Raw genomic sequence first — 25578 nt, 5'->3', positions numbered from 1 at the left:
CAGCACAGACAGATGTTGGCCGAAGGAACGGGTTGTTAATGTCTTCAAATAATTGCTAAAGAAATGCTTTTGTCGCACAAGAGATATAAATTCTTCTTTGGTCACAATAGACTGTGAAGTAGGCAAAGGCGCTATATTGACTTTGCAAGGCAGATCGATACATTTTCGAAAAACAAGTTTAGACAGTATAGTTTAGATTGATATGCAGACGTATGAGCTTATGTGAAAAATAAAAGAGTGAGCTTTGCGTTTCTGTGAACAAAGTGAAAGACCCTCATTGTCCTAAAAGCAAGACATGCTGTACATAAAGCATTAACTCATCAGTTTGTCATGTCAACTGCTTTGACAGATAATGATAGATTCGTGTGCTGTTAGAGAGTGTGCTCAGAACATATTGTACAACATTCAGCTGGTAAATTGTCAACTGCAGATGTTTGAAAAGTGTTGGCTTAACTGTTCTTGGATGGCTTGCCAATGTATTAGATTCAGTGGTGAAGTAACAAATTACAAATACTCGAATAGCTGTAATTGGGTAGTTCTTCACAGAAATTGTAATTTACTAAGTAGTAAGTAGTAATAAAGATGTGTACTTTTACTTTACTTTGAGTACATTACTCCACTACTTTCCTTCAACCTGCAATCACTACTTTATTTTTTTCCTGTATATAAAGATTAGAAAAATCAGTCCTGTGATTACTGTCTAATCAAATCACACATAGAAAGTAAATCACATTATACTGAATGTAAGACATGAAGCAAACTGTACATTGCGCCTAAGCTGTGGAATGCACTACCCATCAGCATTAGGAATGCTGCTTCTCTGTTTTAAAAAAAATAAATAACATTTCTTAAGACTCACCTTTTAAGCTTTACTTTTAATTTAGAATTATTATTTGTTGATTCTTTAAATATATATTATTTTATCCTATATATATATAATATATCCTATTTTTATTTTTTGTTGCATCTTTTTATTGTGGTGTAGTTTCAGCTGTTGTTAGTATTTTGCCTTGTAGTGCTTTAAGTCTAAGAAAAGCGCATTACAAATAAAATATATTATTATTATTATCATCATCATTTTCATTCGCTTATCCGTGTCCGAGTTGCTGGGGAAGCAGTCTTAGCAGAGAACCCCAGACTTCCCTCTCTCCAGACACTTCTTCCAGCTCCTCTGGGGGGATTCCAAGGCATTCCTAGGCCAGCCAAGAGACATTGGCCTCCAATGTTTCCTGGGTCTTCCCCGAGGCCTCCTCCCAGTGGGACATGCCTGGAACACCTCCCTAGGTAGGCATCCTGGAGGCATGTGAAACAGATGCCTGAGCCAATTCAGCTGACTTCTCTCGATGTAGAGGAACAGCGGCTCTACTCCGAGATTTTCCCGGGTGTCAGAGGTCCTCACCCTGTCTATAAGGGTCCGCCCTGCTACCCTACGAAGAAAACTCATTTCAGCTGCTTGTATCCGAGATCTCCCGGTATGGCGCAGCCGGGGCCCCACCCTGAAGCCAGACCTGGGGTTGGAGCTTGTATGCGAGTGCATTGTGGCTGGGTTTTTTGCCACGGAACCCAGCCGGGCTTAGCCCGAAGGTGTGACGTGGGCCAGATATTTACTGTGTGATGACCAAAATGGCCTTAAACAAAAACTAAATGCACCACACAATGTACATTTACACACACAAACACACTCAGTAATTACATGTAGATGCATCAAACTTTCCTAGCGTAGTACTCACTACTCACCACTCTTTAATACTTTTAAAGGTTTTTTTTTTATCATACTATAAATATTATTTACAACATATACTTTAACTCTACTTGCACTACATTTTTGGGCAAGTAATAGTACTTTTACTTGAGTATGATTTTTCAGGACTGTTTCCACCACTGATTAGATTAATACATAAAAATAAGTAAGCTGACCAAAGTTCTTACGGGGATAATACTTTTTTTTTTTTAAACAGCAAATAGTACAGTTCCTCAGCATTGATGTTAAACCGTCAGTCTTCAAGTAACTTTATCCAAAGTACTGTCTGTGAAACACTACTTTATAACTGGTTTGGAGTCACAACTTTGAGTTCCTGTAGGCCATTTGGTTTACACCTTTTCAGATGCAGATACTTGTTTGCATATGAAACAAGTTATACAATAGTGTGTATAGTTTACACACTGTATACAAACAGTGTGTAAAGTTTATTTTTATGTTAATTAATCAATTACTAATTAAGTTATTAATCAAGTGATCATCCATGTTTTTAATTGAGAATTACTAAGATTTTAAATGATTAGATGGCATTCAATGTTTTTTTCATCTGTAGGAAATGACATATTATTTCAAATCTGGTCTACCATTTACAAGAACAAACTGTCTCAGTTGGTTGCTAGAAAGTATACCCAGTTGCAGCAATGAACAAAACAAAGGTTTTTATTGATGGAATTAAGCACAAACAGTAGGAGTAAAAACACGGGCAAGCCATTGGCAGGAACACGATGGCACCAGAATAAACAGCCAGCCAGGAGTAGGAGCAACATTGGTCAAAACCAGAGATAGATACAGGGAGCAAGTCATGTCCACTTTAGACTGGCAGGCCAAGGAAGTCGGGACACAGTGTAAGACTGGAAAGTATAAGACACAAGACAGGATAGCAAACAGGCAGCAGTAAATGTACAATAAAGTAATAAAACTGACTAAATCTAAAAGAAAATATAATATTTATATAAATCCTTGTAGAAAGAAATCTAGACTGACTAGGCAACAGACCCTAGAGGCCAAAGTTTTTAGTCTCATTGATAAAACAACCGACTCTTATACGGAGAGCTGTCGGTTCAATCCCAGCTCAGAGTGGATTGGGTGGTGTAGGACCAGCGGGGTTACATAAGGATAAACAAGACAAAGATTAGAACAAAATTAAGTAAACACTATTAACAAACAAAAGAAAGTAGTAGTTACAAACAAGCAATAAATAAATGAACAAGAGAACTAGAAGAACAGGCAAGACAAAACACTATGTAAGGATACAAGTCTAGGATACAAGATAAGCAAAGACTGGAACACATGGAACGAACTAGCAAAGAAATGAGAACACAGCACAATATATAGAACAAAGCACACGAGAAACAGGGGAAAACAATCAGGATAGCAAGGTCTAAATAAAAGAGCAGACAAGAGGAGCACATGGCCAACACAAATTAAGGCATAGGTCTCAAACTTGAATCCTGGAGGGCCGCAGCTCTGCACAATTTTGCTCCAACCTTAACCAAACAAAGCTGATCCAAATAATCGAGTTATTCAAAAGAGTTTTGAACACTTTGATTAGTTGCATGAATTAAGGCAAAGCCATGCAAACAAGCACAGGACAAACTGGGAAACATTAAACACTGACAGGATGGACAAGACTGTAAGGTCAGGACCATGACACCAACTGCAGAATGAAGAGTGTTAATGTGTTGAACTTGTGATCCAAAGTTTGCAGGTTTTTTAGGTGGGGGAGCGAAGCAGCTCCTACATCCACCCTCAGTACCATGACTGAAGTGGGACCATTGAGCAAGGCACCAGACCCCCAACTGCTGTTCAGGTGCCGCATGCAGCGATGGCTGCCCAGTGCTCAGGGTGTGTTTTCATGGTGTCTGTATGTGTTCAAAGCAGCACGTGTATACTTTAATTGGACTTGGAACAAGAAACAAAGCTTGATGTACCCATTGTGTGCTACATGAAATTAAGCACTTTGCAAAAACAACAATGTATCGTACATCAGCATCCAGCCTAAAAATGTCAAGGTATGATTTTAGTCCATATTGCCCAGCACTACATTGAAAGCATTAGTTATTAATCTGTTTATGGGACCAACCTCCACCAAGCGAGGCTTTATTCTTAGCCTACTTTCCAAATTAAATGAAATCATCAATCTAAAAAGAAGAACATGCTTTTTTAAGTCCATCCAGCACGCGTTCCACTTTGTTAATCCAGACACTAAAGCCATCCATCCCACACCTAACATCTGTTTATCAACTCAATCAGTTGGATGCGAAACTTTGTCATAGCTGTTCCACTTATAGCACTGCCACAAGATATAAAGTTGTGCTTGTTGGGATCTACATCTCATTTTAAATGGGTATACCAGAGGCCTTCGTGTAAATATTTCATTGCCTTGATGAATCTCAGTTGTTTTCCACGACAGAAGCAATTACGTGGCTGGCGTCTGAAGGGTTGCTTTTCACCGCCGTTGTCCCACGCTACATGAAGCGTCTCTGTAGCCATGTTGTCTGAAGCCTTGAAGGCCTGACAGGGCACATCAGTCAGCCTGTTCCGTATGCTCGGCTAATGCGTCCGACCTCCGCTTTGGCTGCACGTGGGCCCTCTTCTCTGTGTGATTTGTTGACACAAATACTAGCTTTCTGGATCAAAAGACGCAGCCGTCATTCATACGTCCCATGGTCCTCTGCATCTCTTCATCATCGCTGCTACTTCGACACCCCAATCCTGTGTCTCTTTTCAATATCAAATCGCTCATTTATTATCCTCGAAACAAAGAAAACACAATCTGTGATTAAAAATTAAACAACGTTATCTCTTCCTGAGCTATTACAGAGTCCCTCGGGAGAGAATGCTATTTTGCTGCCTTGCAGGCGTCTTTTGTTCTCGTTTTGGAGGCATGTCACTATTTATTGTTAATTTTTGATGCTTCATTTGATATGCAGTTCTCCCCGTGACATGCACCAAAGTCTTCATCTCTTTCGATGGCTGCCTGTGAAGTCCTGATTTGAGGTTCGCATCGAGCAGAGAATGTGTTCCACCACAAGCTCTGTCAACCTGCTAATGCTGTAATCATAGCTGACTGCAGACTCACTCTGCTCCACCACCCAAATCAATACGTAATCAGACACATCATGCAGAACCCTTAGAAACAGTTTCGTCCAGGTAAATATGTGTGATGTGGCTTATCAATACGTAAGGCTCTAATTTTGGGAACCGCGTCTCAACTCCATAAACATAGTTCAAGGTGAAAGTCTTCATTGAGCTCCACTTTGCAGTTTGTCTGAAACACGTGTTGCTTTGTTATTGGACAATAATTGGAGCAGAGGACTAGTGTCCTCATTAGGAGTCTTTGCCTAATCCCTTTAACCCCGCTGACAAAGTGTCTATGCTACAGGGAAACTAACAAGTTCTGTGACACGTAATCTGCATTTATTTTACTCTATAAGATGAGGACACTGACCTTGACTTGCTGTTCTATAAAACCAGAAGTCACTTAAAAGTTGAAGTGTTATTAAACAAGGGGGCCAGAAACTTAAGAGTTTATACATTAAATTAGCTACTTTGCTTGCATACAGGCTTAAGAATATGAATTTGCAAATAACAATATAATTTTATTTATAAACATTTATAGACTGAAATATGTCTGGACACTTTAGCTAAAATAGGAATATTATGGCATGCTATCCAAAAGTTGAGGGTCTTTCTTTCTTTCTTTTCAATTTTTTTTGTGCCTTATTGAGAAACATTTTCCACATTTTTTTATTTTTTTATTTGTGGGTTTAAATATGTTCAAAGGAAACATTTTAAATGTCACCTTCTTATCTTTTTTTAAAAGGACAAGCTAAAATGGCGGTATATAGTACCAGAAAGCAAAATAATCGAATGGAATGTGAGAACTTGTTGGCAGTTTTTGTTAATTCTGTCAAATCAAGAGTTCTTGTTGATTTTATTTTTTTTAAGCTATGGATGATCTTTCATCCTTTTTATGAAAATGAGTTGGGGTTTTTCCCTTTCCTTTTTTCGTGATTTAATTGTTTAAATAATGTATAATATTTTTGTAATAAAGTGCTGGAAAATCACAGTACTTTTTCTTTCTTTCTTTCTTTCTTTCTTTCTTTCTTTCTTTCTTTCTTTCTTTCTTTCTTTCTTTCTTTTCTTCTTCCTTCCTTCCTCTCTCCATTCTCTGGCTGCAGAAAATTCTGCTTTCCAATCACATAAATAAATTAAACAATTTATAATTAAGGGTTTTAACTGTATTCTTATACAAATTAATACAGCTTTGATAGACATTAGATACTCCAAAAACATAATACTGCCAAGTCTAAACTCAGTGGTTAGCATTGTTACCTTAAATCCCCAGTTGGCATTTCTGTGTGGAGTTTGTATGTTCTCCCAGTCTTCACTTGTATTTTCTCCAAGTGCTGGTTTCCCCCACAGTCTGCATGTGGTATAGGTGAATTGAATTAACTTGACTACACTGTATAAGTGTGGGTGTGAATGCCAGAGTAACTGGTGGTTCATTCTGCTGTGGCGATCCCTGATAAATTAGGGGCTAAGCTAAGGATAGTCAGTGTGTGGTAGAGTACAGTATATTAAAATCTCTGCAGAACGCAAATAATAGAGTAATTAAATTTCAGTTATCCAAATGAGATATAAAATATTTACACAGCTATTTTAGCATAGGTCTCTGAAAATTTAGCTTTTTTATCTGTTTATTTTTTATTTTTATATATATATATATATATATATATATATATATATATATATATATATATATATATATATATATATATATATATATATATATAAAGCATACTTCATGGGGTTGGGTTTTATTCAAGATTATGCATTTTAAAAGATGTCTAATGTTAGTACAGCATACTTTTTTTTTTCTTTTTCTTATTATTCCCCATGAATATAAATTCACATTTCTGAATTTTGTGAATGTTTGAAGAGATCACCCAGAAATTTACTATCCATTTACACTTCTCAATCCATCAAATATAGTTTTAGTAATGTGAGTAGGTTATTGGTGATTCATAAAATGCAAGTCAAGAAAAAAACAACACATAAAGCGATGAATTATTACCCACAGTGTGTGATGATACATATACGTCTTAAGAAACAAAATGAGCGGTATAAGCAAGAAGCATAATTGTCAACATTATTACCTTTAATCCAAAGCCTCAACAAACAGAGCAGGTTTAAAACAGTCTGGAGCACAAGCTGTGTGCTTGCCATTTTTGCTTGAACTATCTCCTTAAATGGATGGTAAACCTGCACGCAGTTGGCATCAAAGCTAATAGAGATGGACTGAAAGCCACAGAACCCCAATTTAGATTTCATGGAGTCTTTAATGTTTCAGTGCTTTTAAAAATCCTGCTCTTTTGAATAACACACACTCATTTATCACCTCCGGTTTGCTTAAAATTTCAGGATAGTTAGAGCACAATGACTTCAGTGCCTCGGCCATCACGCGCCTAATGAAGTGACAGTTGTTTTTCATCTGTGTTTTTTTTTTTTTTTTCTTTTTTCATCAGCTCTTGTCAGAACTACAACAGATTTAACAAGCAATTTTCTGATTCTGCTCCATCAAAAGCCATTTATTCTGAGCAAATGTCACTTGCAAATGCCTGGTGAATCAGTGTTCTTTATGCGCAGACGGGGCTTTCGGCAGGGTTGGAGATTGTCTTTTTTTTGTGTGTGAAGTGCTTGCCCCAGCATGGATGATCTTTTCATTATCATGAAGTGCTAACCCAGGGTCAGCGCGCACAAAGTTATGATTAGAGCGATCTGTAATCTTCGGCATTTAGTTAATTATGTTGCTCTCGAGGCGGCCATCCATGTCAACTTCAAATCCCTTGAACGCTGTTGCCATGTATTTTTTAAAGCGTTTGAGGTGTAGTCATAACCTGCTGTCCCTGCGAGCGGCGGCACCATGAAAGCAATGTTCTTAAAACTAATCTCCGTTGTTCTAAATTCAATGTCATTACTCACACACTTCGCTGAGCCCTTTGGCAACCAAATGAGAAAGAAGACAAAGTGCTTTCACCTTCAGCTGATGAGAACATACAGGTCTGTCACTGACCTTTGCACTCGCTCTTCGTTTGTCTAGTTGCTGATGTCTTTGTTTTGTTAGAACTTGCTCATTTGTTCAGTTTGCAAAACACATGTGGTTTCGTTTAAGATCCGTCTAATGATTCATTTAGTTGGTTTTGTGGTTTTTGTGGAACTTTGGGGTCATAGTAAAGGGTTAAAACAACATCTCCTATGACTGCGAATTGAGCGCATCGCTGATGTTCGGATCTCAAAGGCTGGGTTTTTTATTTGCGGAGAGAAAATGAGAAGAGATGAGCTCATGTGCAGATTTGGAGAGATTTCTGCTGGTGCCTTACTGGTTCATGAGCAGCGGCAAACGAGAAAATTAACCATAATGCTATTTCACGGTACTTCACTGTTGGAGATCACCCCTGCTTGGATGTGCAGAGGCAGAATGATGGGAAGCGACTGCAGCAGCTCTTTTGGGTCACTCCATATGAGCGCGCACATATTTGTTAACCTATTCACAGGGACATGCTATTAGCTCACACTTCCAAAGAGTCGTTTTCAGGGTATCACTTCATTTTTAACGCAGGGAGATCATTTAGATAGCACTTTTTTTTTAATGATTACCAAAAGAAAAAGAAATCGAAATATTTCCCTCAGAAAACAAACAAACAAACAAACAAGCAAACAAATAATAGAACATTAAATAGTATTATAGTTGTGGAACATAACTAGTTCCAAAATAGGTTTGGTAACATTTTTTTTTATAAATACCAGGCTCATAATAAGTTAAAATTCTGTTTAGAATTATTTATAATCCTATAAATGAATACTTATAAATATGTGTGACATGTGGAATGAACATGTATATTGACAATTGACCCCTACAAATAGTTATTAACACTATTATAATTGTAGCAATAACTATTATTATAATACAGAAATGTTTTTGTGTCTTTTTACTGTAGATACATTTTTAGAATGGTTATGATTGGTTATAAATATTTAGAAACAGACTTATAAGCATGAGCTTCATAGAAAGTCTTATTTAATTTTTATTTAAATTATATTTTATATGTTTTATATACAGTTGAAGTCAGAAGTAATAGAAACCCCCTGATAATATTTATTTTTTTTACTAGACAGAGTCTTATTTGTTTTATTTCAGCTGGAATAAAAGAAGCTTTAATTTTTCTTAAAACTATTTTAAGGTCAAAATTATTAGCCTCTTTAAGCAATATTTTTTTTTTCCGATAGTCTACAGAACAAACCAACATTATAAAATAAATTTATATAATAATAAATAAAGTTATTAAAACTATTATTCTTAGAAATGTGTTAAAAAAATATTCTCTCTGTTAAACAGAATTTGGGGAAAAATAAACAGGGAGGCTAATAATTCAGGGGGGCTAATAATTCTGACTTCAACTGTATATTTTATATGTAATATTTTAAATTGCATGATGTCAGTGACCTTTTCAGATTTATTAATCCAGTCTCCCGAAATCATTAAAAAAATTCTGGATTGGAGTGTCATATTTCACATCCTAATCATTGTTAGAACTCGTGTTCAGTGTAGAAAATGTATGCATTCATTTGCTAATGTGTGTGAACTTTTATTATTAAAACATATCCATTATTTTTATCATGTGCTAAATTAGCAAAGTTTTAAAACACATGTAAAAGTATTACCCCTCTTTTTAATTATCTTTCAAATAATCTAATATGAAAATGATGTTTAACAGAACAATGAAACATACTGTACACTATGTCATATTATTATTTATTTGTTTCTTCTATGTTAAATATTATTTTGTTTAGTTTGACTATAATAAAAGCAGTTTTAAAATATTTAAATATGTACCAGTATAGTGGAGGGGACACTATACTGTCAGTGAGCGCTGCCATTTGGATGCGACGTTAAAACGAGGTCCTGACTCTGTGGTCTTTATAAAAATCCCAGGATGTCCTTTGAAAAGAGTAGGGGTTTTACCCCGGCATCCTTGCCAAATTTTCCCATTGGCCTCTGTTCATCATGGCCTCCTAACCATCACCATAATTGGCTTCATCACTCTGTCTCCTCTCCACCAATCAGCTGGTGTGTGGTGTGCCGTCTGGCGCAATATGGCTGCTGTCGCGTCATCCAGGTGGATGCTGCACACTGGTGGTGGATGAGGAGATCCCATCCAATGTGTAAAGTGATTTGAGTGTCCAGAAAAGTAATATATAAATGTAAGGAATTATTATTATTATTTTTATTATTATTATTAAAACCAAACACTTTTGTCCAATGATTTAACTAATTAACCCAACTTGGCTAATTACTAAATTAATCTAGTTAAAGTGTCTATCAAAGAAAGCTTAGTCTTTAAATCACACTTTATGTCAAATACTAGGATTTCCGAAAGAAATTATTGTGTACTGTCGTCATGGCAAAGACACAATAAACTATTAAAAAATAGTTATTAAACATTTTTTTTTCTTAAATGTTTAGAAAAATGTCTTGGGAAATAAATATATTTGTTAAATATTTCACTGGAGGGCTTATATTTTTTCCCTTCAAATGCATACAGTATATTTACTGCCATACCCTGAAATCAGTATAATGTTGTTGTCTGACAAAGTAAATTTTGAACAGATACAAAAAAATGTTTTTTCAAATATTTAAAAAAAGAAAAAAACAACAACATTGGATTATTTTACTGTCAGTATAATACATATTCCAATCCTTTATGCATTTAAATATAATTTATGATACAGTCTTTTTTATGTTATAGTCTCATACTTTTTTAAGTTGATCAGAAATCAGGCAATAAATAGTTAAGGCTGATACACTGATGGATCTCTAATTATATCATTATTAGCTTCGAATACTATGACACTTTCTAATAACATTCTTCAAAATAAGCTGCCTACTAAATCAAACCACATGTTACAAACCCACTACAATGACAAAGCGGGCTACTCAATGCTCCTGCCAGAAATCACAGAACCCGAGATCCCATTTGTTAAACATTGCACAGGGAATTCTTTTTCCTTTTTTTCTTCACAGCTTGTTTTTATAGCTCATATTAACCCTCTGTTTAAATGTGCAGCTTTGGCTTGTAAATCCCAAACAGCATCTGTTTGTCACTCAGAATGTGATTGGTGTTCCACAGTTACCTGTCTAAATGAATGAAACCTGGCTTTTCCTGAGAGAGAAAAAAAATACACTGATGTTTTTGTGACTTTACTTGGAAGAAAGGACACTGCTATTCACTGATCTGTGGCCGATGACCGTCTCTGTGTTAATATGAGTACCATCTAATTCTGTCTCTGCTCAATCCAGCCCCATCTGCACATTGTCTGGGTCTCCACCGGCGAGGGGCTTTGGCAGGAGTTGGCTTGTTACAGAACTTGGCTTATTTCTCCTCTGTTTTATCTCTATGTACATACTTTTGATGGTGATGTTTTATCCTGTTGGACAGGCTTTGTTTGGTCTTGGTATCTCCTCTAGCAGCTTGTGTTTGTTTTATGGATTTATGGCATGAGTCTTTAAACAAGTGATAATGTTTCACAATACATACACACCTTAACCCATGTGGAGAGGAAAGAGAGATGCACACACAGACACAGAAATATGCACACACAAGCACATACACACTTGTCATATGTTAAAATAGAAACCGAAACATGGAAAAAAAAGATAAAAATCACTTGATGTTATATAAGAAGCTTTGACAAAGTTCAAACTATAAATGCTGTTTTGTTCAGAATTGTGAGATAGCAAAAAATGCAAGAATACCCATCAGCCTAAAGGCTGATTTAAGTCCTGTTCAAAATAAAAGGAACGACATGCGATTAAAGGAATAGTTTTCATATTAAAAGGAGTTTTTGTTCTAGCCAACATAAAATGTATACTTTAGGAATAACTTCTATTTTTTTTTTTTTTTTTTTTTTTTTTTGCTGCTGAACAACAAGATACAATGTTGATCACCTCAGGTACACCTCATGTGCCTAATAGTGTGAGTTTGAATGCCATTTTAGAATATATTTATTGCCATAATGCTGAAAGCAGCAGCAGTTCACCTCAGATCTTAAAAATAATAATAACTTTAGAACTGTGACTCAGTGCAAGCCAACACACATCAGTGATTCAACATGTACAGTCAATATTGTTAAAGATGTTTAATTAGATTATAAACCTTACCATTTTGTTGGAGTGCAGTGAGTGCACTATTTTGTCCTTCTGATTGGCTGCTTTTATATGTCTGTCGTGTTTCTTTTGGTGCAAACAGCCAAATTGCTTATCACTGTGTATCTCCTCATGTAATTCGTTCTTAGAACACAGGGTTACAATGTAACCTGCTCACCTAATGTTTTATGTCTAATATTTATATTATTTGCTAATTAATAACCACCTTATGTGGAACTCTGAATCTGCATCTCATTTCTGAGTCTGCCACTGTCCACCGGAGGTTGCACTTCAGTCATGGACAGATACTTTGAGAACATTTCTGACTGAACGAATGAAATGTTCAGTTTTCCACAAAGGCTATCTGGGGTGCTGAATTATTATTGGCTAAACTGGCTTTTTTACGGGTAAAACAAAAACCAAAACAAAGACAGACGTTCCAGCACGTAACGCACATTTTCAGAGCAGAATATTTGACATCAGAATTGTTTTTCAGATAAACATTTCTTAAATATCTGCAAACATATTATGGTATTTTTTATGCTTTAGAAGATTCAAAAATGTAAGTAAAATAATAATTTTATTTTGTTATATTTAAAAGCAAATCTTGAGTGGAAACATTCAATTTAAATTCTATTCACAAATAATTTACTTAATTTAATTACATTTTTGAAAAACTAATATAAGGTTTTGTGATCATTGGAGCATTTTTAGCTATAAGTCTGTAAATCTTTTTATTTACTTATATAAAATTATGACTAACATTTAAGTAACATTTGTTTTGTGTTTTCAATGTAATGACAATTTATTTAACATTTCACACATACATATGACTTGCAAACACCTAGTCTGTGTTGCTAGTACTCAGAAATGTCTGAAAAACAGTTAACATTAGTACATGTAGTAGTTTCTTCCTCATTTGCTTGCTTTTCATTTGCCTCTTGCAGTCCATTTAGACATATAATAGAGAGTGGAGCTGTGCGACTATGAATTCTCTTGAAATATCCTTGACAGCTGTATTTAATCAATTATGACAGTAGATTTGGAATGAGCACAGCAATTAGAAGCATTAAAGTGAAATTTGTGCACATTTCTGGACAGCTGACTGTTGTCGTCTTTACAGAACTAAATTACAATGAATTTCCCTTAAGGGGTATTATGATGATTCAAATCAGATCCTGATTAAGTATTCAGAATAAAAGAGAGAGACGAGGAAATAAGACCAGATGAAATGGCTTTCAATGCCTCACAGGCAGTTAATGATAACTTATTCAAGATTCAGACAAGCTGTGTTAGGTCTCTTGTTGATTTTGAAGCCATCAAATAAATCTAGCTATAGACTTAAAATTAAAGTCTTTTTTGTTTATTTTTTAATTGGCATAAGTGCTATTATTTTTTAAGATATTATAATATACATGCACCCCCCCCACACACACATAATAATAATAATAATAATAATAATAACAATAATAATAATAATATATTTATTATTAATATTTTATATTTTATTATTATTATTATTATTATTATTATTATTATTATTATTATTATTATATTTTTTTTATAATTGGACACTGAAAGTTTTTTTTTATATTTTTTATTTTTAGACAGCATTTACACGACAAAGTTTTCAGCCAATGACAAACAAATAAAACTTTTGATGTATTTTGCCTGTTTATTTAAATAAAAATTGCATTTTGGGACTGGAAATGCATATATTTAAAAAACCGTGATGATGTCTTCCACATGTATGGCTTCTGTATAGGGAAGTATAGATTAAAGGCAGTGGTGGGAAGAGTACTGAAAAATCATATTCAACTAAAAGTACCATTACTTGCCAAAATATGTAGTGCAAGTAGAATAAAAGATACTGATAAGCCTATGAGGCGAGTATTATACTGTAAAAATGATTAAAAAAAAAATAAAAAATCAGTGCCATTAACTTTTAAGTGTATTTCTAAGTGTAAGTTATATTATATGTAATTTATGGACTATACATTTAAAATTAGGTTAATTTATTGTGAGAACTGGCAGAATAAGCTGACAGAAAGCAGGTTGTTGGACAAAATATATACCTGTGATTATATTATGCACTTTGAACCCTGACTAACAAGCTAGAAGTGTCCAGTTGTTGGCTCCGCAAACCAATCTCTTGCAGCACTGATAATTGTAATTCAATTACAAAGTAAAAATATGTAATTTGTACCTATATTTGAAAACATAATATTATGTAGTGCATTAATTATTGTCTTAGGCTAAAACTAACCAATTACAGTAATTTGAGTATTTGTAATTTATTACTTGACTCCACAAGCAAACACACGTAATATAGGTGTTATTATTTTTGAAGTTTGTTAATGCTCCATCAGCCAGGTGTGGATTTACTTCACATACATTGGAAAACCCAACAGTGAACTTTATCAAATGAAATAAGTGTAAATAACTCAAAATGTACTAAAAGTTAATCCTACTCATTTGAAAAGAGTTTTGAACTCAGTGTTGAAGGTAATGAGTTAATGAAATACCCCATTACTTTAACTCCATTACTTTAATGGAGTAAATTCAAAGAACTCATATAGATTAGTTTAATTCAAATTGTTCATTGCAATCGGTTTCCTCAAACGTTTGAGTTGCATTAACCTATTGGGTTTTACAGTACTCAGTTGGTTTGAGTTATCTTTATTTATTGGGTTTTCCTGTGCTAAAATTGCTTCATTTACTCAAAGGGATTAAGTTCACAGTACTCATTAGGATTCGTTTTTGAACTTAAATGGTTCTTCGCAATCGGTTTCCTCAAATGGTTTGTTACCTTAACTTAATGGGTTTTACAGTGTAACAACCAACAGTGTAAATGTATAGACACACGGCACACATACGGGCACTTATGGCAAGTTGTCACTTCCAGGCAATGTTTACTAACAAGACGACCGGCCCGGCATACATACAGTTACGTAAATGCAGATCTTTTTAAAAACGTTGTTTAAATGTGATTTTTTTTTCTGATTTTCTGTTTTTGGCTATGTCATTGTTATGCAAATGTGTAAGAGAGTAGCCTTTTTCCTTATTGAAAGAAGTACATGAGAGATGCTATCATTAGCGGTTGGTAATGATAGATATGTTATATTAGATTCCAGAAAAGCTAACTAATATACTGTAATGTATACTTTGTTTCAAACAGAAATATGAAAAGTTTTTGCTTGAGCGACCTCTGAATTATAGGTAGTGTAATTCCCCAGAGACAATCTGTAGTTCTGTCAGCTCAGATCAGAGATAGGCATTACACTCAGAGGTCAGAAGCTGCTTTCTGCGGCACAGTAGCGAAAGCACACTGACTAACCTCATAATTAATGGCAGAAATTAACCCTGTGACCATATAGCTGTATGTTACACATTATTTTTAGATCAAGACCTCTGTCATTATCACCACCCCGATCATGTATAAAAGCTAAATTAGCTTAAAGTGATAATGTAAAAAGATAAATGAAAATTCTGTCCTCATCTATGACTGAACTCCTTTCATTTATTTTATTATTTATTTATTTTTTACTGTAGATGTCAGTGTATACATCATTTAAATGTGCGCACGTGCACTAGGGCTGCTCAATATTGGAAAAAAATTAAATTGCAATATACATTTGTCTGTGACACATATTGCAATATTAAGTATAAATTTACCAGATGACATAAATGGCTCAATATTGTAAGAATTCATCATTTCAGATTGATTGGGATGGTATTGTAGGGAAGTGCATCTGCATAAAATATACTAAACCAATCACGAACGTTGATTAATGCAGTACAGCAATCATACAAGCTAAATAAACAGTATTTTATGGATTTTAAAATCAAATGTAAAATGACCCTGTATAGTCTTTATTGCATTTATACATAAATACAATTACAGTTTCTTAAAGTTACAAACATTATCATTTTGCGTGCCTCAATGCTCCACATTGCAGATCCTGCGATGTGACTATTGTGGACGCGCACACTGCGATATCGATGCTAAAACAATATATCGTGCAGCCCTAGTTTGCGCACGTCTGTGATCATGTGTGTACAATTGTGTGTTCAACAGAAACAAATGAGAACATTTTGTGATATTTCTCACGTTTATTTAAAGGAAAATAACTTAAACCATATGTTTTCTTACTAATAACAAAAAATCATCTTAAACCTTGATGCAGATAAAAGAAAACATTTTATTTCTTCTCATTTTAATTTGTCAGTTTTTAGTTTGCTTGTTGTGGCAGTAACACGCATATAATGAACCTTCACAGCTTCACATTGAGGATGCCAAATGTAAGGAATTAATTTTGTCTATCCACCAATCGTCCTAAATGAAATGTTAAGTCGTTTGGAGATGTGTATTTAGTTTTTTGGAAACGCGTGCTCTTAATTTGCGCCAAGATTTTTTTTCCCCCCTCTTCTTTTTCAAATAACAATAAGGCCTTTATTTGTGTATCATAGTGACAGAAGAGGAGCGTTTGAAAAAGCCTGGTTTAAATTCCCAGGAGCTCTTGAGCATGTGCTAATGATTAACTTTTGGGTCTTGATTTCTTTGTGCAGTGCTTCAAGACTATAAGAAAATATGTTCTGTGTCTGTGCTATTTGGTTCTTAGTTCCAACTATTTTTTGCTTGAACGTGTGTTTGGGAATTCAAAAGAAAACTTGTCTTCTACTTTTAAGGGAGCATAGATGTATGGTTAAAAATAATCTATCAATTATAGGACAAGGCAAGGCAAGTTTATTTATATAGCACATTTCACATAAAAAATTAAAAGTGATTTACATAAACAATATTAAAATAAACAGGACAATAAAAACAACAAAGAATATAAATGATTAAAAACAGATGTGTTAAAATTAAAACAGGTTAAAATGGGTTTTAAAGGAACAAAAAAGAAAAGAAAGACAAAATTGTGCAATCTGTCAGACCTAACACACTGCTCAATAAGTACTGTAAAGGCACAGCTAAACAGATGTATTTTAAGTTTTGGTTTGAATGTACCTAATGTTGAAGCACATCTGATCATTTCTGGAAGCTGATTCCAGCAGAGGGGGCATAGGGGCTGAACGCCGATTCACCCTGCATTGACTCAACTCTTGGATTTTCAAGTTTATATGATCCAAAAATTCTGAGCAAACTGTAAAAAGGTTTTAGGCCATTTAGTGATTCATAGACAAGTAATGATACTTTAAAATGTATTCTGAATGTAACTGTTAGTGGGTGTAAAGACCTGAGAAAAGTTGTGGTGTGTTCTGATTTTCTGGTTCTGGTCAGAATCCTGGCAGTCGGAATCTGAGTGAGCTGCAACTGTCTGATTGTCTTTTTGGGAAGACTGTTGAAGAGTCCATTACAGTAATCCACCCTGCTGGTGATAAAAGCATGAACAAGTTATCTTAATTCTCACTGGAATCGAATTACTATAATTTTAATCACAATTAATATTTAATATATAATTAACTCGTAGCAGTGCGATGTGGCTGTATATCAACACTGGTGGGAGGCGTGAATTGGCGTGAGGCCGCAGGCAACAGGTGATTTTGCTCACATTTTAAGATTATATGGCTGAACGGCATGAAATGCCATTAGTCTACAGAGAATTCTCCCAGTATTTCTCTGTTGCATTCGAGAGATCACAATATTACTATGTTATAAATACAGCACTACAACATACAAAAGAGAGATATCAACTTAGGAAAGTCATTTACCTGCTTAATAATTCCTAATAATAGTATTATTAATAATTTGATCAGTTGTAGTTTGAAATTGCGCTGTTTTTCTTTCAGGGCTTTTTATGTGGTTTCTGTTGCCATCTTGTGGATAAACTTTGTCAACCGACTTTGCTCAATGAAAGACTAATGGCCGCCAAAACGCTGTCTCTCACAAAATTATTAATATTTAAAATAGGCACTATGCTTATAAATAAACTGCATAGATACAATCCAAGCAAAGACATTCCCTACTAAAAAAGCCTTAAAAGTACATTATGTTGTCCAATAGCAGCAATATTTGTCAAACTGTAGAGTGTCCTCAGCTTTCAGCCAATCGGTATTATTTAGTATTAACTAAATATTTTAATACAATGTTTTATAAAGTATATGGTGATTTATCTGCAATATAAACACAAACTGATAGTGAGGTAATATCAAAAATAAAAATAAAAAGCATTAAAAAGTGTATTTTATTAAAAATCTCACAATTTACAGGTGCATGAAAAAAAATGTTTTTCCCTGCAGTGTCCTGTCTTGCATATATACTAATTTTAATGATCGATATACTGTATAGTATTATTTCCAGTCAAATTTGAACACTCATATACTGTAAATGAAATGCTCCTATAAAACAAACAGCATCTCAGTATCATAGCTTTTATTCTTAGAATTCAATTGCTCTACCTTTCATTTTGCCTGTAATAATGTCACTAGCTATCCAGTGCATAAATATGAAAAAGCAAATAAATTGATATTGGCATATTACAGTCTAATACGATATTAGATGAGGAAGAAGATAAAGGTGGCCTGTTTTATAAGGCCTCTTGCACAGGCTGTGCTTGTCTTCTGCCGTCAGCAAATTAACAGACTGCAAAAAGGTCACCTTATATACCCAATTCAGCCCCAAAGAGACAGAGGTTCTTCTCCTTTGAACAAGAAAATCTACATAGTGTTCCCAGATCTGCCTGGTTAAAGCTACTTGATCCACATCCTCCTCCGTTGTCTAAATTGGGCCAGTGGGTCGAAAGCGGTGGAGTCTTGTGGAAAAGAATCAGTAGTTTGCATGGCTGTGGGCAGTTTCTATCAATCAGAAACACAACGCTCACAGGGAGAAACCCAGGCTTCAGTCGAGTGGAACCGCTGTCTCAGGCAGTGATGGGAAGCATTTTATTAAAATGGATCAAATGATATGGAGCCATTCTAGCTGACAGTCAGCTCATAACTGATATTTATATTGTGAAGGTGATTTTGTTTATTTTTTCAAATGGTACTTGCCAGCATAACTTTGACACCAGCACACTGCAGTGTTTTAGCTAATAGAAAAATCTAAACTAAGACTTTATGAGTGTAAAACACTTTTTGGCTGTGAAGTCATATGATTCAACCTTACTATTTCTATTTACATTAACGGTAATAGTTGGCATATAGTAAAAATGGAAGTACAGTTAAAGTCAAAATTATTAGCACTTCTGTAATTTTTTTATTATTTCCAGCTGTTTATCAGAGACGCTATTTGTTTTTCAACACATTTTAAACAATTAGTTTAATAACTAATTTATAATAACACATTTATTTGTTCTTTGCCGTTATGACAGTACATAATATCACATACATATTTTGGTCCATATTGACTATATAGCATCACGCAGTTGCTGCACATTTTTTTGCTTTATTCCCATGATGCAAATCTCCCGTTTCACAACATCACAACGGTGTTCTATTGGATTGAGGCTGAAGACTGTGGAGGCCATTTTAGTACTGTGAACTCATTGTCATGTTCAAGAAACCAGCCTCAGAGATGATTCATGCTTTATGACATATATATATATATTTATATATATATATATATATATATATATATATATATATATATATATATATATATATATATATATATATATATATATATGTATGTATGTATATGTATGTATATGTATATATATATATATACACACTGTGAAATTGTCCTTACTCAGTTAAACATCACTTGGGAAATAAACAATTAAAATTTCACAGGAGGGGTAATAATTTTGCCATCAACTCTATATATATAATTTGAAAACCATCTGTTCTCCTTCATGGTGTCACTGATGAAACTAAAAGCACCAGAACACACACTTAGTTAACCATCTCATGTTTTCCCTTTTCACAGTAATTACCACAAGACATTTTACAAAATATGTTTTGCATTTATTAACACACACACACACACACACACACACACACACACGCACACACACACACACAGACACACACGCACACACGCACGCACGCACACACACACACACACACACACACACACACACACACACACACACACACGCACACACGCACACACACACACACACACACACACACACACACAGAGAGAGAGAGGGATACACAGCTGTAGCTCCACCTGTGATCCTGAAACAAATATTCAAAATGAAGCCTCCTGTTTCTTCCTGCAGGCTTGAAAGCGTCATGTTTATGTGTGTGTGTTTGTGTGTATTTCAGCAGACACAGCGGCGCGTGACCTTCCACCTGCCGGACGGTTCTCAGGAGAGCTGCAGTGACAGTGGGCTTGGAGAGCCGGAGCCCAACAGCGCTGCCAGCATCACCCAGCCTCTGCCCCTAGGCTTCCCTCAGGATGAGTACTATGAACAGACCTCACCCAACAGCCGAACCGAGGGTGACGGCAACTCTGACCCCGAGTCCAGTAAGTACTGACTGCTGGCCTTTACCTGTACATTTACAGCTGCATTGTCTCTGAGGGTCTCCATCCAGGCCGGGGTGACAGATTGATAAGCTATTTTGTTGTTGTTGTTACATACAAAATTATATTTTTGTCCATGAACACATTCTGGTTTTCTTTGGTTGTTGCATTGCATCTTTCTTGCACTACTATTTAAAAGTTTGAGATCGTAAGTTTTTTTTTTTTTTTTTTTTTTTCTTGGAAACTAACCTACAACAGTATTTATTTAATAATAATAAAAAAACATGTTTAAAACTATTTTAATGAGCTTTATTTATTTTAATTTTATAAATTGTATTTAACTTTTCAATTCCTTAAATTTCTGTCATTTTCAGCATCTTTCAGTCTTACATGATCAATAGTTTAGTTCAATAGTAGCTTTTAGTTAAATCATGAATGTTAAATTATAGATATAATTTTAAGAGGATCACATGCTTATGATTGACACGGCTGGTCCCGCATTAACGTATGATTTACCTATCAGATGATTCCTAACTTATTTAAAATAACCTTAGTCATCTTCTTCTTGAAGAATTCCCCCTTCCACCTCCTATTCCTATCTTTTCCTCTATAGGACAGCTTCCACCTCCTATTCCTATCTTTTCCTCTATAGGACAGCACGGTGGCCCAGTGGTTAACATTGTTGCCTCACAGCAAGAATGTCTCTGGTTTGGTCTTTACCCAGCCAGTTGACATTTCTGTGCGTAGTTTATGGTCTCCCCATGCTCATGTGGGTTTCCCCTGAGTTCTTCGGTTTCCTCCCACAGTCCAAAACATGAGACATAAGTTAATTGACTAAACCTAGTAGACACATTTCAACCAGCAGTAAAGGTTGGGGGTTGTGGTTTGAGGCGGGTTCTCAAGATATACCTGAGCTCAAACTCCCCTCTTTCCCTGCAAAGGGGCTTGAGGATCTTAGGAGCTCAGGGTTCTCTCCCGGTATGCTAGCATGCCAAACAAGCTTTATTACCAATCATCAGCTAAGTGTAAACTCTTCAAATAACTCTAACTGAGCCCAAATATTTTGACTTAGTTGGGTTAATAAAGGAAATTTTTTTCATATACCTGAAAATATTGTTATATTTTAATGTTTAATATTTTTATATTTTTATTTTTCTGCCATATTTAGAAAAAAAAAAAAAAAAAAAAAATATATATATATATATATATATATATATATATATATATATATATATATATATATATATATATATATATATATGTGTATATATATATATATATATATATATATATATATATATATATATATATATATATATATATATATATATATATATATATATATATATATATATATATATATATATATACCATCAAATTAAACATTTATTGAAGAGTCACTGTGGAGCCACAAAATACTCAATTAATATAAATTGAAATAGATATGCAGTATGTTTCCACTATCTCTCAATCCCTTTATTTCATGTATTTATTAATGTACAATATTTTTATTTATTTATTATGATTTAATGTAATGTAATGTTTTATAATGTAGTCTGGTTAATTAATCTATAACATGCTTTAAACATTCATTTTATATTAAAATTTATATGTTATCCTGAGTGATGTTGATTTAAATGATAAAGTTATTTAACCCCTACTTTGACAATTTATTTTTATCAAAATGTGTACATATATCATCTTTGACCCATATAATATGGTGCAAGAAAGATTTATTTATGTTTTTATCAAGAAAGAAGATCTTGAAAATGACTACTATATCTTCTTTCTCAAAGAAAAAAGAAAAGCGATAAAACCCTGTGAACCTGGTGAACTAAATAATGTTCTTATCTCACAAAGGTTTTTAGTTTCATATTTGAAATCAATGGACATCCACTCCCATTTAAATGCTGTCCATGCATTCCTATCTGATCAAAAAAAAATATATTTACCTACATATATCCGATTCAACCTTATCTGAGGATAGTTTTTCCATTTGCATTGGTGCAAGTTCAGAAATGTGCCCAGTTTACAGTGTACATTGCTGCTAAATGAACATTATGCTGCCCTCTGCAATAGTGCTTTGCGGAGCAAATAATGCTTGTTTAGGCGGGTGTTTATTTGCTCAAGTTGTTATTGTTTAATGAGGCGCAAAAGAGCTGGTTAGTATTTACTGCCGGGCTACTCTATATTGCAGTGGCCATTAGTATGACCGACTGGTCTTTGTGAACATAAGCTTGATAGATCTTCTTCATCATGCAGCATATAAAGCGCTCTTTGTGTTTGATTTTCGCTGTAACCCAGGGATGTAAAGGCCTTGTATCTTGAACACCACAGGACGGTCCAGTGTGACTGCTGGACGCTTTGATTTCTGGGTTCATTTCGGCATCATCATCAGGAAAGTGTAGGGCGACTGTGATCAGCAAGGATCTCTTCATCTCTTTCTGCCTTACACATCAATAATATGGGCGAATTACCATAACGTTATTCGTGTTGTCTGAGCGAATACAAGCTTAAAGAAAGAAAGAAAAGAAAAGCACAGGAGTGAAATAAATTGGCTTGCATACACCTGCAGAAATTCTCTGTCTGCTCTCTAAATGAGACAATAGCGTCTCTGAATGAAGCGCAAATGTCTTCTGGTTCTGCACTGCAGCATAGCTGTGACACTCACAGTGTTGTGCAAGAAGGAATGTATTTCTTCAGCTCTGGCCCTGCCAAGTTATTTACATGCACACGATGGCCAGTCTTTGCTCTCAGATTAGTTGTTGTTGAACCGGCCTGCTGTCTATGATAATGCAACATGTTCTCTCAAACCGAGCTGTATCCATGCATTTAAATCCCTATTTTTCATATTAATGTATACTTCTGATAAACTGGGGAGTATATACTGTCATCTCCTCATGAATACAAAGAAATATATCTGTATAAAATGTGTTGGGATCCTGAATATATAGTCGAGTTATCGTTTAGAAGAAAAAAAGCATCTGGCAAAAGGTACTGTATCTCGATGCATTAAATCTACATAAGAAGGCGTTTTTTTGTTCATTATTTAATTATCTGGTTACGTTATTCTGTTTAAATGAGCATTATTTATTTCACACACAAACAATAGGGATATTAGGGTGACGGCATTTAAATAATTACATGTAAATTTGCAATAAATACTGAGCAAATAGGACTAAACAACTCTAATTCATACAGAGTGAATTGAAAACATAAGCAACAATATTTACAAACTAAACATTTATTCCACAGCATAAATGAAGATGTAAAAGATGCCTTGTAAGAGATTCAGCAACAGCAGTGAGTGATTATACTGAATAACAATTATTTTTGAGTCATTTCATTAAAGTGAATCATTCTAATGAATCAGAGGTTAGTTCACCCCCCCTCCCCCCCAATTTCTTTTTTTTTTTTTTGTATGTTTCAATGAAATATGGAAGAAATGGAAGACAACACCTTTAGAAAGTTTCATTTAAATAATTTAAAATAAATAAATAAAAAGTCATGATCATTTTATATGATCATAAACACGTTTAATTTAGGCCTTTATTCAAGTGTTAAAATTGATTACTGCATACACATAGACATACATGTTGCTTTTTGTGACAACCAAACATGATTGATATTCAGTTTTTAAAATTTGATAGCTACTTAAATGTTTTTCTATAAATGTGCATTTCTCAGAAATCTTAAGGAATTGGTTAAAAATATTATTATTTGTTCTTAGCATTAAGTTTGGTTTATGTGATATGTTGCATCCGTTTTAAATCCCTTCAAGATTGCATGCTCTAGTTAGTCTTGTGCTTTATTTATTGGAATGAGTTGTTTTTTTATTGATTTGAAAGTGATATGTAAATAAAGTCGAACGGAGGATAAGCAGAAGCCCTCTGGGTTTGGAACGACATAAGGTTGGATTTAGGGCACGTTTACATGACAACAATGTGCAGAAAAGTTTTCCCTTTGTGATTTTGGGAAAAGTTTTGCATACACATGACAATGTTGTCAAAAGTTTGAAGTCTGTCCCTTTAGGCCAGCACTTGCTTTTGGGGATTTACACACTTAACTAACTTTAAATAGTAACAGTTCTTGACCCCAGTGAGCTACAGAAAAAAAGACAATTTGGGCTTTACTATGGTCTATCTAAAGTTTCATGCTAAAAAAATATGAAAAGTTATACATTATAAAGTTATGAGAAAGAAAAGTTGTACTTATTGTTTTTCCATATACAAACACAGGAAAACAATGTAATGATCTATAGAAAATAGACATATAGATGTACAGCAATGAATGTGTGTTTGTCTTGTTATTATGATAATATGTACTCCATATCTAATAAGCATTTTCTGTACAACTTGCACAAATATAGCAAATACATTCTTTATCAGCTTCTCATTGATAAATAACTAGCTGCAATGGCTGCTTGAGGGTTTTAGCTTTAGACTGATGTATAGTTTGTCAAGATTACTTTTGTCCTTTTTGATGTAATCTATTAGTAAACACTGAAATGTGTGAAAACAGTGCCCTAGTGCGTCCACATCCTGATGCTGGCTAAGAGAAATATTCTGTTAAAACATAATTTTCGTTTCGTTATCTTAGTTTAGCTGCCAAGCTGTGTTAAATATATCGTGATAAAAAATTAAATTAAATTTCTCCACACCACATAAGTGCTTCTTTGAAAAAAAGGCATTTTAGTAAGTTATTCCCCAACTATAGCAAGTTAACAACCAACATGCCTTAAGTAGTAATACATTTTTGATTCTCGAGAATGGTTACACAGTATGTGTGCTTAAGGCTATGTGCAGTTTAATGTATTATAAATGCCATTCCTGACATGCCCTGAATGGCTTGGTACCACAGTCCACAATCTAATATTTCCATATCTGACCATGCATTTTTTTGGTGTGTTATTTTTCTGTACACTGAACGATAACAACAGGCTGGATAATAGGCTTCTTCTGTGCATCATCCTGTAGAAAAGACCAAACTATAACACTAGATGTGATTTGCATATGCTAAGTGATTGCTCTGTGGCTCATTAATATTCTGCAATGGATGCATCTCAGGCTTCATAAAATCAGCCTTGTAAATGGGAGCACGACGTTCGTGTCATTTGGGAACTGGGTTAATTGGCAAAGTGGACACCTTTTTTTTTCATAGTATATTTCTCTTTTTTTCCCTCTCTCTCTATCTGCA

The 25578-nt window shown here is 34.4% G+C and overlaps 1 protein-coding gene across 5 annotated transcripts in view; it reads left to right on the top strand.

Moving 5' to 3' along the window:
- pcdh11 (protocadherin 11) overlaps window positions 1-25578 on the top strand; it is a 330597-nt gene that overhangs the window by 194809 nt on the left and 110210 nt on the right. For all 5 annotated transcript variants that reach the window (XM_087281537.1, XM_087281538.1, XM_087281536.1 and 2 more), the window contains one exon: window positions 20184-20385. In XM_087281537.1, the coding sequence (XP_087137663.1) occupies window positions 20184-20385 (202 nt within the window). The remainder of the gene's footprint in view (window positions 1-20183; window positions 20386-25578) is intronic.

Source organism: Danio rerio, chromosome 14 (assembly GCF_052040795.2).
Source record: "Danio rerio strain M-AB ecotype USA chromosome 14, GRCz13ab, whole genome shotgun sequence".
Taxonomy (NCBI): Eukaryota; Metazoa; Chordata; class Actinopteri; order Cypriniformes; family Danionidae; genus Danio; species Danio rerio.
Note: the sequence above shows the minus strand (reverse complement) of the source record. Positions and strands in the feature narration are given on the sequence as shown.